We start from the raw sequence: 18804 nt of genomic DNA, 5'->3' as shown, positions 1-18804 counted from the left end.
TATTTATCTGTCATAAGACTTAACATAACAATGTCATAACAGTTATTATAAACTGGATGGTTCGAGCCCTGAATGCTAATTGGCTGACAGCCGTGGTATATCAGACCGTATACCATGGGTATGGCAAAACATTTATTTTTACTGGTCTAATTAGGTTGGTAACCAGTTTATAATAACAATAATGCACCTCGGGGGTTTGTGGTATATGGCCAATATACCACGGCTAAGGGCTGTATCCAGGCACTCCGCGTTGCATCGTGCATAAGAACAGCCCTTGGCCGTGGTAATTTGGGCATATATAACACACCCCCTCGGGCCTTACTGCTTAAGTAAATGACAACTTGCTTTTTACCCAGTCACATTGTGGTTAAAAGTCATGGAAAAGTTTTGGAATTTCAATTCACAATGTTTATGAACCCTGTCCCTCTCTTCTTCCTCATCCCCCAGGCCCAGAAGTACCAGGAGTTGGTGGATGACCTGAACCAGGGGAGGCTACAGCTAAACCTGTTCCAGCTGTACCACAACCAGCAGGGCCTGAGTGCCCTGTCACAGACACTGAGGAAGAGACAGGAGGCTGTGGCTGGCCAGAAGACAGGCCTGGAGGGGTGGGAGCAGACCGTCAAGGCCCAGAAGAAAGAACATGGACGTTTTACCAGAGAGCTGCAGCAGATTGAGAAGGAGATCCGGTGGGTTGGAGTGAGGAGGGAGAAGTGTGTGTGTGTAGAAAGATAGAGAGGTGTGTGTGTGTGTGTTTATTACTAACTAAACTAAACTCCCTTTCTCCTCCAGTGGGCAGGAGCAGACCCTGTCCCTGCGTCGGTCCCAGTACATCAAGGCCAAGGTGAATACGGCCCACCACCTAAAGAAGGTAGATGATGCCGGTGGGGCCCTGCAGAAGGGCCAGAGGATGAGGGCCAAGAAAAAGGAGGAGCTGGCTGAGTTCCATCAGGAGCTCCGGGAGCTGGAGAGGGCCTGGAGGGACTATGAGAGACATGCCCAGGAGGAGTGGGCCAACCGGGGGACTGACATACAGCTGGAGGAGGAACAGGTGATGGGGGGCAGAGGGCAGTAAGAGGTGTTTGTGTGAGAAGCTGCCTGTGACAGCAACAGCATACATTGTGCTAGGAGAGAAGCACAAGAGGATTGGGGGGTTGAGGGCGTGGAAATGCTACAACAGGGACCGCAGCAACGCAAATACAGTAGGTGCCATGAAGTCATTGAATCAACATCATCACATCAGCTAGCGACAAATCAAGCAGCCAACAGCTATTCTTTATAAAAAATACACTGAACAAAAATATAAACGCAACATGCAACAATTTCAACGATTTGACTGAGTTACAGTTACTTATGGTAGAGAAATGAACATTAAATCATCTGGCAACAGCTCTTGTGGACATTACTGCAGTCAGCATGCCAATTGAACGCTCCCTCATAACTTGAGACATCTGTGGCATTGTGTTGTGTGACAAAACTGCACATTTTAGAGTGGCTTTTTATTGTCCCCATTACAAGGTTCACCTGTGTAATGATCATGCTGTTTAATCAGCTTCTTGATATGCCACACCTGTCAGGTGGATGGATTATCTTGGCAAAGGAGAAAATGCTCACTAACAGGGATGTAAACAAATTTGTGCACAAAGTTTTAGAGAAATAAGCTTTTTGTGTGTATTGAATATTTCTGGGATCTTTAATTTCAGCTTATGAAACAGGGGACCAACACTTTACATGTTGCGTTAATATTTTTGTTCAGTGTAGTTCAGGCCCATGTACTGTGTGTGTGTGTGTGTGTGTGTGTGCTCTGTGTGTCTAGTTGGAGCGCTATAAGGAGCTGAAGGAGCTGGCCAGGAAGCAGGGGGCCCTCCTGTCCCAGCAGGCTGAGAAGATGCACTGGGAGGTCAAGGCTGACCACCAGAAAATCGAGTTTGACCAGCAGAGGAAGAAAGAAGTGGAGGTAGGTACTAGATTCGTGTGTGTGTGTGTGTGTGTGTGTGTGTGTGTCTGTGTCTGTGTGTGTGTGTGTGTGAACCGAAATTGATATTGACTTTCTCTGTGGATATAGGTGAGCATTAAGCACAGCCAGACTCAGCTGGAGGACTTCACCAGGAGAGCAGACAAACTGGAAGAGTACACCAACACCTGCAAGTAGGTCATGTGTTGTGGTGTATGTTACTGATGAGGGGGGAAATCGATAGTTACATATCACAAAATTATTTTGGACGATATTATATAGATACTTTGACAAAAAATTTTTTTTTGATTTTTGCTAGGTAGCGTTGGCTAGCGCTAGTCGGCTGTACCTGCGCCAAAACTCCTGTATTATTTATCCTATAGCTTGTTCTCCATTTTCTTTTTAAAATAGTGAGCCAACATGTTTTCAGCACTTTTATTACCATGACTGATCAAAACTCATTTTCTAATGCTCTCTTGTCTCTCTGCAGCAGACATGGTGTGCAATATGTTTGGAATATCAAATTGCAATAAAATCGCAGTAATGAATCACAATACATAGAATCACAATACATATTGTATAGGCACCTAAATATCGTACTAATATCATATTGCCAGGTCCCTGGCAATTCCCGCCCCTATTGTATGTGTGTGTTGCTGTTCTTAAAAAAAAAATAAAAAAAAAGGAGAACACTACTTCAATATTTTTGTCAGGGTTAAGCACCCCATTCATTATACATCTACTGTTGGCTGCATGTGTTTTTCTTCTGTTCAGGAGCTCCCTGGAGGAGTCTCGTCAGCAGGAGGAGGTGCTGTCTGCGGAACTGCAGAGGGGGAGGGTGAGGGGGGAGGAGGTGAACCAGGAGTTAGGGGAGGTACTGGGAGAGCTGCAGAACGCCAGGCTGGACAGCCAGGAGAGTAAGAGGCAGCAGCAACGCAACGAGGTCCTAGAAAACCTACGCAGACTCTACCATGACACACTGGTGAGACATCCCTGTCTCACTGCCACCAACATCTCATTAGATCAAATTTGGTATATATGACCGACCGCCTTGATTCGGTCTTATGTAGCAAAATTTGAAATTGTGTTTTTTTTACATTGGATAAAAGCTGAGACACAGATCTACAAAATGGGACAGTGGGGAAAAATGGTATTTAGTCAGCCACCAATTGTGCAAGTTCTCCCACTTAAAAAGATGAGAGAGGCCTGTCATTTTAATCATAGGTACACGTCAACTATGACAGACAAAATTAGGAAAAGAAATCCAGAAAATCACATTGTAGGATTTTTAATGAATTTATTTGCAAATTATGGTGGAAAATAAGTATTTGGTCACCTACAAACAAGCAAGATTTCTGGCTCTCATAGACCTGTAACTTCTTCTTTAAGAGGCTCCTCTGTCCTCCACTCGTTACCTGTATTAATGGCACCTGTTTGAACTTGTTATCAGTATAAAAGACACCTGTCCACAACCTCAAACAGTCACACTCCAATGTGCCAGTGTGACTGTTTGAGAAGAGCTCTTCTTTGTCTACACCCATTCAGCATCGTTCACACCCTCTTAAACTTTAGCCCCAGCCATCTCGTTTTGCTCTCGAAGCGTTCAGAGCGCACACTTGATGCTCTGGCCGATGAGTAGGGTTGCTCCGAGCATTCTGACCTCACAACGGCAGTAAAGCACCCAAGTTAACTGGCTAACATTGGCTAGCTTGCTATTTACTTTCAGACACAAAATTGGGATTATGGTTCATTGTTTACCTCTGGATAACATGAAAACAGCCTAACCAGCTCTGCTAGCAACAATTTCATTACACTTTTCTGCCAACGTTTACTGACACCGGCCATATTCAACGAGTGTTGTGCGTTTGTAAATTCATCAGTTATTCTGCGCTCTGGTATACTCAGACTGAATTTACGAACGCACCCGAAATGGTTACTTGCATAGTGGAGTCTTTTGTTAAGACATGTAGCTAGCTAGCAAGGTAAACAACGAACCTAGCTAGGTAAACAATGTGTAAGATCATACACCTAACGTTAGCTAGCGAGCCAGCCAGCTAACGTTAGCTAGTTAAACAATGAACAATAGTGCCAACTCATGTTGTTACTACCCTTGCATGAATCTGCTGGTAGTGGTAGCTAACCGACCAGGTTCAATGTTAGCTAGCTAACCTTAGGCTCTAACTAGCCAAGCAAACGGCTCTGAGATACGAATAATAACATCATACATGTAACGTTAGCTAGCGAGCCAGCCAGCCAGCTAGCTAACATTAGGCTCTAACTAGCCAAGCAAACGTCTCTGAGATACGAATAATAACATCATACACGTAATGTTAGCTAGCGAGCCAGCCAGCCAGCCAGCTAGCTAACATTAGGCTCTAACTAGCCAAGCAAACGGCTCTGAGATACGAATAATAACATCATACATGTAACGTTAGCTAGTGAGCCAGCCAGCCAGCTAGCTAACATTAGGCTCTAACTAGCCAAGCAAACGTCTCTGAGATACGAATAATAACATCATACACATTTACATTTACATTTTAGTCATTTAGCAGACGCTCTTATCCAGAGCGACTTACAGGAGCAATTAGGGTTAAGTGCCTTGCTCAAGGGCACATTTACGTCATTTAGCAGACGCTCTTATCCAGAGCGACTTACAAATTGGTGCATTCACCCTATAGCCAGTGGGATAACCACTTTACACTTGGGGGGTTGAAGGATTACTTTATCCTATTCCAGGTATTCTTTAAAGAGGTGGGGTTTCAAATGTCTCCGGAAGGTGGTGAGTGACTCCGCTGTCCTGGCGTCGTGAGGGAGCTTGTTCCACCATTGGGGTGCCAGAGCAGCGAACAGTTTTGACTGGGCTGAGCGGGAACTATGCTTCCGCAGAGGAAGGGGAGCCAGCAGGCCAGAGGTGGATGAACGCAATGCCCTCGTTTGGGTGTAGGGACTGATCAGAGCCCGAAGGTACGGAGGTGCCGTTCCCCTCACTGCTCCATAGGCAAGCACCATGGTCTTGTAACGGATGCGAGCTTCAACTGGAAGCCAGTGGAGTGTGCGGAGGAGGGGGTGACGTGAGAGAACTTGGGAAGGTTGAACACCAGACGGGCTGCGGCATTCTGGATGAGTTGTAGGGGTTTAATGGCACAGGCAGGGAGGCCAGCCAACAGCGAGTTGCAGTAATCCAGACAGGAGATGACAAGTGCCTGGATTAGGACCTGTGCCGCTTCCTGTGTAAGGCAGGGTCGTACTCTCCGAATGTTGTAGAGCATGAACCTGCAGGATCGGGTCACCGCCTTGATGTTAGCGGAGAACGACAGGGTGTTGTCCAGGGTCACGCCAAGGCTCTTCGCACTCTGGGAGGAGGACACAACGGAGTTGTCAACCGTGATGGCGAGATCATGGAACGGGCAGTCCTTCCCCCGGGAGGAAGAGCAGCTCCGTCTTGCCAGGGTTCAGCTTGAGGTGGTGATCCGTCATCCATACTGATATGTCTGCCAGACATGCAGAGATGCGATTCGCCACCTGGTTATCAGAAGGGGGAAAGGAGAAGATTAGTTGTGTATCGTTATACACGTAACGTTAGCTAGCGAGCCAGCCAGCCAGCTAGCTAACATTAGGCTGTAACTAGCCAAGCAAACGGCTCTGAGATACGAATAATAACATCATACACTTGACGTTAGCTCGGGAGCCAGCCAGCTAACGTTAGCTAGCTAGCTAGCTAACAGTACACTTTAACTTGAAATGGAACCACTTTCTGTCAAAATTAGAAACGTGTAATATCTGAAAATGTAGTTAGTTAGACTATCTTACCCGTATACATCATCATGCATGATGGACGCGTCTCCCTGTCACGGATGCCATGGTTGCCCCTTAGTTTGAAGATGTAATCTGGAAACAGGTGTTTTCTCTTTAGTCTCATACTCTAATTCCACTGATTTCAAAACTCAAACCTCCAGAAAGTGGAGAGCAACACTTATGCAGCTCCACTACACAATACAATTTTTTAAAAGCCGCGTAAGACAGGATTACCTACACATACTGACCAGCTCAAATAGACAGAAGCCTTCTATATGGCAGACCAATCCAAACTTCTCTCTCGGCATGTCCAGCCCACTGTGACACTCTGGCTCCGGGACTTTTGTATTTGAGCCAGGGTGTATTTGTTTTGTTGGGTTTTGTTGTGGGGTTTTGTTGTATAGGGTGTATTCGTTTGGTTGTGTTTTGGGTGAGTTATTTGTGGTGTCGTGTGACTCCCAATCGGAGGTAACGAGTGTCAGCTGTCGGCTCGTTATCTCTGATTGGGAGCCATATTTAAACTGTTTGTGTTCTCATGAGGGTTGTGGGTTTTTGTTCCGTTTTGGTCAGTGTACCGTGGACTTCATTGAGTCGTCTTTTGTTTTGTAGTTCGATAACGTTTAATTAATAAAGTCATGTTTCTTGGACACGCTGCGCCTTGGTCATACTTAGACGACATAGACGACCGTGACAGAAAAACCCACCAATCTAGGACCAAGCGGCGTGTCAAGCGGCAACAGGACCCACATACACAGGATTCATGGACGCCTATAAAGGATTCATGGACATGGGAGGAGATACTGGCTGGAAAGGGTCCTTGGGCACAACCGGGAGAATATCGCCGCCCTCGTGAAGAGCTGGAGGCAGCTAAAGCCGAGAGGAGGCGGTATGAGGAGGCAGCACGGAGTCAAGGCTGGAAGCCCGTGGGTACTACCCAAAAATTTCTTGGGGGGGGGGCTTAAAGGGAGTGTGGCGAAGTCAGGTAGGAGACCTGTGCCTACTCCCTGGACTTACCGTGGAGAGCGAGAGTACGGGCAGACACCGTGTTACGCAGTAGAGCGCATGGTGTCTCCTGTACGCAGGCATAGCCCGGTTCGGTACATTCCAGCTCCACGTATCGGCCGGGTTAGAGTGAGCGTTGAGCCAGATGTCATGAAGCCGGCCCAACGCATCCGGCTACCAGTGCGTCTCCTCGGGCCGGCGTACAGGGCACCAGCCTTACGCATGGTGTTCCCGGTTCGCCCACATAGGCCGGTGCGGGTTATTCCACCTCCCCGTACTGGTCGGGCGACGGGGAGCATCAACCCGGGTAAGGTTGGGCAGGCTCAGTGCTCAAGGGGGCCAGTAAGCCTGCACGGTCCGGTATTTCCGGCGCCACCTCCCCGCTCCAGCCCAGTACCACCAGTGCCTACACCACGCACCAAGCCTCCTGTGTGTTCCCCGAGTCCTGTGCGTCCTGTTGCTGCTCTCCGCACTAGGCCTTATGTGCGTCCCCAGGGTCCAGCATGCCCTGTTCCTTCTCCCCGCACTAGGCTTTATGTGCGTTCCCAGGGTCCAGCATGCCCTGTTGCTTCTCCCCGCACTAGCCCTGAGATGCGTGTCCTCAGCCCGGTACCTCCAGTTCCGGCACCACGCACCAGGCCTACGGTGCGCCTCAGACGGTCAGAGTCTGCCGTCTGCCCAACGGGGCCTGAACTGCCCGTCTGCCCAAAGGCGCTTGAACTGGCCGTCTGGACTGAGCCTGCAAAGCCGCCCGTCTGCCATGAGCCTTCAGAGCCGTCCGCCAGACCGGAGCCGCTAGAGCCTTCCGCCAGACAGGATCAGCCAGAGCCTTCCGCCAGACAGGATCAGCCAGAGCCTTCCGCCAGCCATGAGCAGCCAGAGCCGTCCGCCAGCCATGAGCAGCCAGATCCGTCAGCCAGCCATGAGCAGCCAGATCCTTCAGCCAGCCATGAGCAGCCAGATCCGTCAGCCAGCCATGAGCAGCCAGATCCGTCGGCCAGCCATGAGCAGCCAGATCCGTCAGCCAGCCATGAGCAGCCAGATCCGTCAGCCAGCCATGAGCAGCCAGATCCTTCAGCCAGCCATGAGCCGTCCAGCCAGGATCCGCCAGAGCCGTCCAGCCAGGATCCGCCAGAGCCAGCCAGCCAGGATCCGCCAGTGAGTCCGGTGCTGTCCCTTAGTCCGGTGCTGCCCCTTAGTCCGGTGCTGCCCCTTAGTCCGGTGCTGCCCCTTAGTCCGGTGCCGCCCCTTAATCCAGTGGGGTTTAGTTGGGGGGTGGTCATGTGGAGGAGGCTACGGAAGCGGGTGGTGACTAAGGTGGGGTGGGGACCACGACCAGGGCCAGAACCGCCACCGTGGACAGACGCCCACCCAGACCCTCCCCTAGACTGTATGCTGGTGCGCCCGGAGTTCGCACCTTTAGGGGGGGGTACTGTGACACTCTGGCTCCGGGACTTTTGTATTTGAGCCAGGGTGTATTTGTTTTGTTGGGTTTTGTTGTGGGGTTTTGTTGTATAGGGTGTATTCGTTTGGTTGTGTTTTGGGTGAGTTATTTGTGGTGTCGTGTGACTCCCAATCGGAGGTAACGAGTGTCAGCTGTCGGCTCGTTATCTCTGATTGGGAGCCATATTTAAACTGTTTGTGTTCTCATGAGGGTTGTGGGTTTTTGTTCCGTTTCGGTCAGTGTACCGTGGACTTCATTGAGTCGTCTTTTGTTTTGTAGTTCGATAACGTTTAATTAATAAAGTCATGTTTCTTGGACACGCTGCGCCTTGGTCATACTTAGACGACATAGACGACCGTGACACCCACTCATTATCTCAGCCAATCATGGGTAGTGGGAAGGTTGCTGTCTTTTTCTGTGGCTTAACCAACTAGGCTCGTAATTTAACCATTTTATTCGTATTTACAGATGGCATACACATTTGTTGTTAAGGCACATGAAAGTTCACATTTTCCATAAGGCATTTCTGCCAAAAAAAAGCATTTAGATTTTTTTTTAAAAGAGTTTACTTCAAATGGCTCTCCTGTGTGAGCTTTGAGGGATTGCCTTGGTAGCAATCTTGTTTAGGATCTCGTAGAATCTTGAGATATTTTACGATCCTGGTGCTAGTATCCAGCAAGATCTCTCTAAGGGTCTTGTAGGATCTTCCAAGATCTTTGTCAGCATCCTGAGTAAGATTTCTGCCAGGGTGTGTTTGTTCCTCTCCTTCCCAGTTTGGTCGTCTGGTGGATCTTTGCAGCCCCATCCATAAGAAGTATCAGCTGGCCGTCACCAAGATGTTTGGGCGCTACATGAACGCCATAGTGGTGTCGTCAGAGAAGGTGGCTCGGGACTGCATCCGCTTTGTCAAGGAGGAGAGGGCCGAGCCAGAAACCTTCCTACCCATAGACTACCTGGACGTGAGTTAGTGGACACAGAAGGAGAGCGAGATTGTTTAAAGGCCCACTCCGCTACGTTTGCTATAAAGCTGAGGGATGGGGGATGGAGAAATGCAACCAGAACTACCTAAAACTAACAACAGAGGCTTTGATTAACACACCCAACACACAAACCTCACTGAGTATGTCCCCCCTCCCTGTCCCTCCCCAGGTGAGTCCTCTGAATGAGAGGCTGCGTGAGGTGCGTGGAGCTAAGATGATGGTGGACGTGGTGCAGTGTTCCCCCACCGCTCCTCAGCTGAAGAAAGTCATCCAGTTTGTGTGTGGCAACGCTCTGGTCTGTGAGACACTCAAAGAGGCCAGAGCCATCGCCTTCGACGGGCCTGAGAGACTCAAGGTGAGTTAGTCAGTCAGCCAGTCGTTCAGCTTGTTTGAGGACTTCAGTTTGAGCGAATTTTGATCACATAATAAAAAGTTATATGGGATTCAAGGTGATATGTAGATCAGTAATTCTGTGCAGTCCAACTGCAATGTACAGTAGACAATCTCAAACGTTCACAATTAGTCAGTCAGCCAGCCAGCCAGTCAGAGTTCCCCCCCATCCACTTCACTGTGGTAGCACCCACTGCTACTGGTAGTCATGGTTACCTTGATATTTCCCTCAGACGGTGGCTCTGGACGGTACCATGTTCTCCAAATCAGGGGTGATCTCTGGGGGCTCCAGCCACCTGCGGAGCAAGGCCCGGCGCTGGGACGAGAAGGACATGACCAAGCTGAAGGAGCTCAAAGAACAGCTGACTGCAGAGCTACGAGTGAGTCTGGGTCTTTGCACACGTCCAGAATCTAGATTTTGAGTCTGGAAATCGAATACATTTGTTATTATTGTAAGTCAGGGGATTCTAGAATATGCACTGCTAAACCGCTAACTTATTCTCTATGCCTCAAGGAGTGTCGTTTTTCTGACCAACCTGAATGGGAAGATCATCTGAGACAGTCCTTTTATTTCCACTTCCTGTGTCATGTGACAGGGTCTGGTGAAGCTGAAGCGTAAGGAGTCTGAGCTGAAACAGATCCAGTCTCAGGCTCAGGGGGTTCAGACCCGTATGAAGTACTCCCTCACTGAACTGGACACCCTCCGCAAGAAGAGCATTCCCAACTGCCACGCGGTAAACTACACTAACACTGTTACTGTGGCTGTAACTTACTCTGACTACACCATCTGCAAACCATCACTTATACTTTAATTCAACATGTGTGTCTACTTACTTACTTTTACTCCAACAAGAGCATAGGCCATCAACAGTTTTTCAGCATATCTTAGGCAATGTTTTTTCAATCTGTGGCCTGTCGCGCACATCTCATGTCTTGACAACTTGCGTGTCTCTCCCTTCAGGAGATGTCTCGCCTGGAAGCTGAGCTGGCCAACGTGGAGTCTCAGCTGGAGATGCAGAAAGAGAACATGGAGGTCAAGGAGCTGGAGATGAAGAAGCTCCAAGACAGGATCAACCAGGTCAGGACGCACTGCAACCATGACTATTTAGAATAATGTTTAAATCAAGTGGCAGGTAGCCTAGCGGTTAAGAGCGTTGGGCCAGTAACCGAAAGGTCGCTGGTTTGAATCCCTGAGCCGACTAAGTGAAAAAAATCTGTTGATATGCCCTTGAGCAAGGTACTTAAACCCTAATTGCTACTTTAAGTCTCTCTGGATAAGAGCGGCTGCTAAATGACAGACACCTGTTATTAGTGGCATAGCTAACACAAACAACGCCAGGTTTTTACATAATTTAGCAGACGCTCTTATCCAGAGAGACTTACAGGAGCAATGTGCCCTGGCTCAAGAGCACATCAACAGAATTTTCACCTTGTCGGCTCGGGGATTCGGACCAGTGACCTTTCGGTTCCTGGCCAAACGCTCTAACTGCTAGGCTACCTGCCGCACTCCCAAGTATTTATAGTATGTCGCTGCCATAGAGTAGGAACGTTCTGCCTACTATGTCTAGGGGACCAGGTTAGCGGTAATGTTGTTGTTATTGTTCCGTGTTCAGATGGAGGACGTGGTGTTCTCAGACTTCTGTGCTGAGATAGGAGTGGCCAACATCAGGGAGTATGAACAGGAGCATCTCAAACAGCAGCAGGATGTAGACAGGAAACGGTACTGGACTGGACCACCCCACATCACATACAGTATATGTGGTCTATGGAACGATGATGTTAATACGTTTGTATGGTCTGATTGTACAGTATGCTTGTTCTTATACGGTGTACAGTGCATTCGGAAAGTATTCAGACCCCTTGACTTTTCCCCCATTTTGTTATGTTACAGCCTTATTCTATAATGGATTAAATACTTTTTTTCCCTCATCAATCTATACACAATACCCCATAATGACAAAGCAAAAACAGGTTTTTATATATTTTAGCAAATGTATAAAAAATAAAAAACTGAAATATCACATTTACAAAAGTATTCAGACTGTTTACTCAGTACTTTGTTGAAGCCCCTTTGGCAGCAATTACAGCCTTGAGTCTTCTTGGGTATGACACTATAAGCTTGGCACACCTGCATTTGGGGAGTTTCTCCCATTCTTCTCTGCAGATCCTCTCAAGGTCTGTCTGGTTGGATGGGGAGCGTCGCTGCACAGCTATTTACAGGTCTCTCCAGAGACGTTCGATCGAGTTGAAGTCCAGGATCTGGCTGGGCCACTCAAGGACATTCAGAGACTTGTCCCGAAGCCACTCCTGCGTTGTCTTGGCTGTGTGCTTAGGGTCGTTGTCCTGTTGGAAGGTGAACCTTCACCCCATTATGAGGTCCTGAGCGCTCTGGAGCAGGTTTTCATCAAGGATCTCTCTGTACTTTGCTCCGTTCATCTTTCCCTCGATCCTGACTAGTCTCCCAGTCCATGCCGCTGAAAAACATCCCCACAGCATGATGCTGCCACCACCATGCTTCACTCTAGGGATGGTGCCAGGTTTCCTCTAGACGTGATGCTTGGCATTCAGGCCAAAGAGTTCAATCTTGGTTTCATCAGACCAGAGAATCTTGTTTCTCATGGTCTGAGAGTCCTTTAGACGCCTTTCTTGCAAACTCCAAGCGGGCTGTCATGTGCCTTTTACTGAGGAGTGGCTTCCGTCTTGCCACTCTACCATAAAGACCTGATTGGTGGAGTGCTGCAGAGATAGTTGTCATTCTGGAAGGTTCTCCCATCTCCACAGAGGAACTCTGGAGCTCTGTCAGAGTGACCATTGTGTTCTTGGTCACCTCCTTGACCAAAGCCCTTCTGCCCCAATTGCTCAGTTTGGCCAGGTGGCCAGCTCTAGGAAGAGTCTTGGTGGTTCCAAACTTCTTCAATTTAAGAATGATGGAGGCCACTGTGTTCTTGGGGCCCTTCAATGCTGCAGACATTTTTTGGTACCCTTCCCCAGATCTGTGCCTCAACACAATCCTGTCTCGGAGCTCTACGGACAATTCCATTGACCTCATGACTTGGTTTTTGCTCTGACATGCACTGTCAACTGTGGGACGTTATATAGACAGGTGTGTGCCTTTCCAAATCATGTCCAATCACTTGAATTTACCACAGGTGGACTCCAATCAAGTTGTAGAAACATCTCAAGGATGATCAATGGAAACATGATGCACCTGAGCTCAATTTCGAGTCTCATAGCAAAGGGTCTGAATACTTATGTAAATAAGGTATTTCTGTTTTTTGTATGTAGATTGATCAGGAAAAAGGTAATTTAATCAATTTTAGAATAAGGCTGTAACATACTTTCCGAATGCACTGTATATTTCTCACAAATATTATTCAATTTTTTTCTTGCCATTCCCTCTCCCACATGTCTTTTCTGTCACTGCCTGAGTCTAATCGTACCCCCTCTCTTTTCCCACCCCTCTCCCAGGTTGGAGTTTGAGTCTCAGCGGACCTGTCTGAAGGCCCAGTTGGAGTATGAACAGGGTCAGCTGGAGCAGCAGAGGAAGAAGATGAAGAAACTAGAGGAGACCATCGCCAAGGAGCAGAGCGGCGTGGAAGAACATAAAAAGGCAAAACACACCTCCTCCATCCTCTCCTTTTCTCGACTTCCCTCTCATGTTATCTCCTTTCATCCTCCTTTCTCGTCGCTTCATACCTCCCTTCCCTTTTCCCATCAGCTTCTCAAGTCTTCCTCTAAAACCACACTGAATGTAATCCCAATGTTGTGTTGTTCTCTTGTGTCTCCGCCAGGAGGAGGAGAAGCTACTGGTGGCGGTGGAAGAGAGTCAATCTAAAGTGTTGGATCTGAAGAATCATCTACTGGGGAAGAAGACCCAGGCTTCTGACTCCAAGGCCCAGGTGGACCAAATGATGAAGAGCCTTCAGGAGAGCTCCAGGTACTACTGACTGTGGCTGTTCTGCTGTCAATTAATTTTGTTCAGTATATCAAATCGATTGTAGGTCACTTCACTGGTCTGATCGCCCTCTCTCTAAAAGCTGATCTTCTCTTCTCTACCCCCTCCCTCTCTTGTTTTTTTTTCTTCTCTTTATCTCCCTCCCCCTTCTCCTCTTCCTTTATCCCTCCCCTCTCTGTGTCCCTCCCTTCTCCCCTCTCCCCCCCCAGAGAACTGGTGAAGCTGCAGAGGGAGGTTATCTCAGCTGAGACAGCCCTGGAGCAGTTGAGGATCTGGAAACACAACCTGCTGCTGGGCTGTAAGATCCAGGGCCTGCCCATCACGCTGCTGTCTGGCAGCTTGGACGAAATCAGTGAGGTGCAGGTAGGACAGACCAGAGACCACAGGAGATTGGTGGCACCTTAATTGAGGAGGACGGGCTCGTGGTAATGTCTGGAGCGGAATAAGTGGAATGGTATCAAACACATGGTTTCTATGTGTTTGATGCCATTCCATTTGCTCTGTTCCAGCCATTATTATGAGCCGTCCTCCCCTCAATAGCCTACACTACCAGAGAGAGAGAGAGAGAGAGAGCGAGGGAGGGAGGGGGGGTAGTGTGCAATAAGGCTGTAAAGTCCAGGGCCAGCCCATGACTCTGCTGTCTGGCAGCTTTGGATGAGATCAGTGAGGTGCAGGTAGGACAGACCAGACACAGATGACAGGGCTGTGTTCACATTCTCCATTCTTATACTGAATGTGTATTGTGTACCACATTGCCAATGTTCTCATGTATGTGTAAGTCAAATTCACGCTCGAGGGAGAATAAAGTTCTATCTCTCTTCCGTCTGATTGACTGCTCTGGCTTTGTCAGCTGGACTCAGAGTCACTCACAGAGAGCACCTGCACCACTATGGATATCTACGAGAGAGAGGCCCTGATTGTCATCGACTACTCTGGCCTGGGAGCTGAGCTGAAGGTAGACCTCATTAATCAATCATCAAACTACAGCATCTCTTCTCAGTCTCTTAGCTTTACGAACTGATCACTATCATACAGATAATGTACTGTATTCATCTCAGAGGGACAGTTATGTATCCTACGTTATGCTGTCCTAACGTGTGTGTGTGTGTCTGTCTTTATGTCTACAGGAACTTGCGGGGGACGAGGTGGACCCCCAGGTAGAGCGTCTTCAGGAGACAGTGTCCTCTCTAGAGGGGGTCCTACAGCGCTCCACAGCCCCCAACCTTAAAGCCCTGGAGAAGATGAGGGAGGTCAAGGACAAATTCCAAGGGGTGGTGGACGGTACAAAGAGCAGACCCACACCTCAATACACACACTGTATAGTGCATACACACACCTCAATACACACACTGAATAGAGCAGACACACACCTCAATACACACACTGAATAGAGCAGACACACACCTCAATACACACACTGAATAGTGCAGACCCACACCTCAATACACACACTGTATAGTGCAGACACACACCTCAATACACACACTGAATAGTGCAGACCCACACCTCAATACACACTGAATAGTGCAGACCCACACCTCAATACACACACTGAATAGTGCAGACCCACACCTCAATACACACACTGTATAGTGCATACCCACACCTCAATACACACACTGAATAGTGCATACCCACACCTCAATACACACACTATACAGTGTGTACCCACACCTCAATACACACACTGAATAGTGCATACCCACACCTCAATACACACACTGAATAGAGCAGACACACACCTCAATACACACACTGAATAGAGCAGACACACACCTCAATACACACACTGAATAGTGCAGACCCACACCTCAATACACACACTGAATAGTGCAGACACACACCTCAATACACACACTGAATAGAGCAGACACACACCTCAATACACACACTGTATAGTGCAGACACACACCTCAATACACACACTGAATAGTGCAGACACACACCTCAATATACACACTGAATAGTGCAGACACACACCTCAATACACAAACGCTGTTGCTTAACTTGTCTTGGTGAGTGTATTGTGGGAACCCATTGCAGGCACTAAAAAGTATTTAAAACCCAGAGGTAAGAGGTTTTAGTGACAAACTATTAAGATGCTAGAGCGGCATATTTCAAATGCATTGCAGCATTTGTTCTCCCAATACCACGGCGGGACCTAACTTTTAGTGCCTGCAACTGTTTGAGATCTTTGATTGACTTATAGATTTTATTTGCTAGTTTAAAAAAAGCCATATTCAGAGACAGTACATTTTAAAAACTTGACAGGGATAACACAATAAAGTAAATTACTTTTTTCCGTTGTGGTCCCTTAAAGTTAATGGTGCAATACATATCTCTGTGTGTGTATGGTTGAATGCTGTTCATCTGATTGCCTCCGTCTCCCTCTGTGTGCTCCAGCATTTGATGCCAGCACCAAGGCAGCCAGAAGGAGTAACCAGGAGTTTGAACAGGTTAAAGCCAAACGCTTCAGACTCTTCAGTCAGTGCTTTGAACACGTCTCTGTCGTCATCGACCAGATCTACAAACAACTGTGCAGGAACACCAGCGCTCAGGTGTGAAGGCTTGACTCACATAGAAACACTTGTACACACACACACACACACACACACACACACACACACACACACACACACACACACACACACACACACACACACACACACACACACACACACACACACACACTTGAAAGCAATCTTCATACTACTGTTTAATAGGCGGCAGGTAGCTTAGTGGTTAAGAGCGTTGTGCCAGTAACCGAAAGGTCGCTGGTTCTAATCCCCGAGCCGACTAGGTGAAAATCTGTCTGTGCCCATGAGCGAGGCACTTAACCCTAATTGCTCTGGATAAGAGCGTCTGCTAAATGACTGAAATGTAAAATGTAGACACACTTGTTAGGTTTTTGGTGTGTGCAATGTTTGTAATGTGTGTGTGTGTAACACAAGGTGCTTAAAGTACTTGCATTTGGCACTCTGAAATTAAAGTACTAGAATACCTTGAAAATCAGGCATTTTCTCAAGTTGGTACTTGAAAAGTACTTGAATTCAAATGAGAGGAGAAAATGATCAAATACATTTATGAAAAATATTAGGAAAATGTATTTGTCTTATGAATTAATTTCCAGGCAGACTACAGAGTTTTATTTCCTCAGGTGTTTCGCGCTGTGGTTGCGAGGCAAGCTCGCTCATCAGACCCTTCTAGAGACACATTTTCAAAAAAGCGACTAGCGACAAATCTAGCAACTTTTTCTGGTGTTATTGGAGACTTTTGGAGACTGACGTGAAAGCACGTATCGTTTGTACTCTTCTCAACGAGCAGCGGGTGCTGCCGTGGGCCCCACCCCAGTCCCAAAGCACTCACAGGCGGCCCAGTCCTCGCGCAGCAGTCCCTCCCAGCTGCAGTCAGAGCAGGAGATGTTCACCCCTACGCGTCCAGACTGCAAATGAATCACGCAAATGCCCAATAAAAACAGTCGTTAAGCTGGAATTGTGTAGTAATTCGAATAGGAAATGTATGTTCACCAGCAGGCATGTCCCAAAACTCTGCTCATCACTACTCAAATTACAACATCATCAGTACTGACTTACCGCTCCTGTATGCAGTAAATAAGTAGTGAAACACGTATTATTTAGTAGAACTTGTAAGGTAGTGATGAATACTACAGCGGCAGGTAGCTTAGTGGTTAAGAGCGTTGTGCCAGTACCCGAAAGGTTGCTGGTTGTAATCCCCGAGCCGACTAGGTGAAAAATCTGTCGATGTGTCCTTGAGCAAGGCACTTAACCCTAATTGCTCCTGTAAGTTGCTCTGGATAAGAGCGTCTGCTAAATGACTAAAATGTAAATGTACTAAGTTTGTTTATTTTTCATGAGGTTGTGGGTGGCAATATACTGCAATCTGGTGGTGACTAGAAACAATTGCATAAAAGGAACTATTACAAATTGATGGTCCTTGAAAATAAAAATTGGTGCTTGAAAAAGCCCTGGTGTAATGTGTGTGTGTGTGTGTGTGTGTGTGTGTGTGTGTGTGCGCGCCTGAATGTGTGCTTCCCCCTCCAGGCCATCCTGAATGCTGAGAACCCGGATGAGCCCTACCTGGATGGCATCAATTACAACTGTATTGCTCCTGGGAAACGCTTCATGGCCATGGACAACCTGTCTGGAGGAGAGAAGGCCATCGCTGCCCTGGCTCTGGTGTTTGCCATACACAGGTGAGAGAGAGAGAGAGAGAGAGAGAGAAGAGGTTCATGGCTGTGGACAACCTGTCTGGAGGAGAGAAGGCCATCGCTGCTCTGGTGTTGGCTTTACATAGGTAACACACACAGCAGACATGAGATATGCCCATCACAGCAGCATACAGCACTGAACCTCTGTCTGATGTTTGTTCTCTCCAATCAGCTTCCGTCCTGCTCCGTTCTTTGTCCTGGATGAGGTTGATGCAGCCCTGGATAACACCAACATTGGCAAAGCAAGTTGACATTTTAATTGTGATTAAATATGGGCTGTAACTACGAATATGGCAGTTGGACGCTGAACTGTCTGTCTGTCTGTCTGCAGGTGACCAGCTTCATCAGGGAGCAGTCCAGAGAGAGCCTCCAGATCATCGTCATTTCTCTGAAGGAGGAGTTCTACTCTAGAGCTGACGCTCTGCTGGGGGTCTACCCTGAGGTACAGTACCAACACACACCTTTATTCCAGACCATCTTTCTCTCACTCCCTGGTTTTGCTGCCTCTTTCTCAGTTCCTCTTTCCTCGTATCGTCTCTCCTTGCCTTCTTCTCAAATCACCAGAGAAGAAGAAGAACCTAGGTTGCTTTCCTCCAATGCGTCTTGAGAAGGAGGCGAGGATATCAGTCCCTGTGACTTGTCTTTCTTTTCTCTCAGTTTAACGAGTGCATGTTCAGCCGCATGCTGACGCTGGACCTAAGTCCCTATCCGCTGAACGAAGAGAACGGAACAGAGAGAGAGAAGGAGATGTGAAGAAAGAAAGAATAAACTGTATAGACCCTGACAGCTGATTTCCTGTTTATCTTGGGATAGTATTAAACCAATCTTCAATTGATCGCTAAAAGCATTCACTTAAAATTCATTGAAAATGTTTGTTTATTAATGATAATATATTGATTATTATTATGTAGATTTTTATTCAAGAGGTTTGAATCTACTATGAGCATGTTGTACTCAATATTTTTCTATCATTGTTTAGCTTGAAGCATTTTAATATACCAGGGTTCGATTTCACTGTTTACTGTTTTACTTTATATTTAATATAAATAGTTGCCTCTT

The 18804-nt window shown here is 47.4% G+C and overlaps 1 protein-coding gene across 1 annotated transcript in view; it reads left to right on the top strand.

Annotated features, from left to right (window-relative positions):
* Positions 1-18804, top strand: part of smc1b (structural maintenance of chromosomes 1B) — a 21546-nt gene extending 2742 nt beyond the window's left edge. Inside the window, exons 5-25 of the mRNA XM_041837011.1 lie at positions 448-686; positions 790-1048; positions 1814-1954; positions 2063-2145; positions 2726-2933; positions 8966-9151; positions 9342-9527; positions 9796-9942; positions 10159-10296; positions 10524-10640; positions 11176-11282; positions 13031-13172; positions 13354-13499; positions 13727-13880; positions 14368-14472; positions 14645-14798; positions 15921-16075; positions 17579-17730; positions 17918-17987; positions 18077-18187; positions 18403-18804. Coding sequence (XP_041692945.1) covers positions 448-686; positions 790-1048; positions 1814-1954; positions 2063-2145; positions 2726-2933; positions 8966-9151; positions 9342-9527; positions 9796-9942; positions 10159-10296; positions 10524-10640; positions 11176-11282; positions 13031-13172; positions 13354-13499; positions 13727-13880; positions 14368-14472; positions 14645-14798; positions 15921-16075; positions 17579-17730; positions 17918-17987; positions 18077-18187; positions 18403-18498 — 3096 coding nt within the window. The 3' untranslated portion in view covers positions 18499-18804. The remainder of the gene's footprint in view (positions 1-447; positions 687-789; positions 1049-1813; positions 1955-2062; positions 2146-2725; positions 2934-8965; positions 9152-9341; positions 9528-9795; positions 9943-10158; positions 10297-10523; positions 10641-11175; positions 11283-13030; positions 13173-13353; positions 13500-13726; positions 13881-14367; positions 14473-14644; positions 14799-15920; positions 16076-17578; positions 17731-17917; positions 17988-18076; positions 18188-18402) is intronic.

Source organism: Coregonus clupeaformis, chromosome 19 (genome assembly GCF_020615455.1).
Source record: "Coregonus clupeaformis isolate EN_2021a chromosome 19, ASM2061545v1, whole genome shotgun sequence".
Lineage (NCBI taxonomy): Eukaryota > Metazoa > Chordata > Actinopteri > Salmoniformes > Salmonidae > Coregonus > Coregonus clupeaformis.
The sequence above is the reverse complement of the archived record's forward strand: the minus strand, read 5'-3'. Positions and strand labels throughout refer to the sequence as shown.